The sequence below is a fragment of the Penaeus monodon genome, chromosome 23 (assembly GCF_015228065.2).
Source record: "Penaeus monodon isolate SGIC_2016 chromosome 23, NSTDA_Pmon_1, whole genome shotgun sequence".
NCBI lineage: Eukaryota > Metazoa > Arthropoda > Malacostraca > Decapoda > Penaeidae > Penaeus > Penaeus monodon.
Window position 1 is genome coordinate 17,616,148 of NC_051408.1, and position 550 is coordinate 17,616,697.

Consider the following 550-nt stretch of genomic DNA (forward strand, 5'->3'; position numbering starts at 1 on the left):
TCTTTTTTTCTTTTGGTCGAAAGTTTTCCCTGCTGTTTATTACAACAATGTGCATTTGCAGCGCAGTTCACTGGCGTCCTTGCGCGAAAGGGGAACGTCTGTTGGTCGTCAAGAAGTACAGACCTTGAGCGCTTCTGCAAATATGGGCGAAGTATAAATAAAGTAAAATAAAATGTAAATATCGTTAAAATGTAAGTAAAGTTTCAGACTGTAAGTAAAGACGAAATATAAACGAATTCAAAATGTAGATAATGTCAGAAACAGTAAATAAAGGCATAATGTAAATAATTAAAAAATATAAATGAAGTCAAATTCCTAATAAAGGAAAATGTAACTGAAATCAATATGAAGTGAAGTAAATTTTTTCACGTAAAGTGAAAATTTTAAATTAATATGAAAATAAAGTTACAACGCAAATAGAATAAAGGTAACATATGAATAAAACCAAATTCAAAAATCAAATGGTAGAGAATTTTTCAAAGTAAACTCTCATTTTGTATACAGAGCTAAAATATAAATAAAGTTAGAGGCAAGCCAACTCAGTGTAAAA

At 29.3% G+C, this 550-nt stretch overlaps 1 protein-coding gene across 1 annotated transcript in view; it reads right to left on the reverse strand.

The window, feature by feature from the left end:
• LOC119588158 (inactive pancreatic lipase-related protein 1-like) overlaps window positions 1-550 on the reverse strand; it is an 8,002-nt gene that overhangs the window by 1,089 nt on the left and 6,363 nt on the right. Inside the window, exon 9 of the mRNA XM_037936863.1 lies at window positions 124-134. Coding sequence (XP_037792791.1) covers window positions 124-134 — 11 coding nt within the window. The remainder of the gene's footprint in view (window positions 1-123; window positions 135-550) is intronic.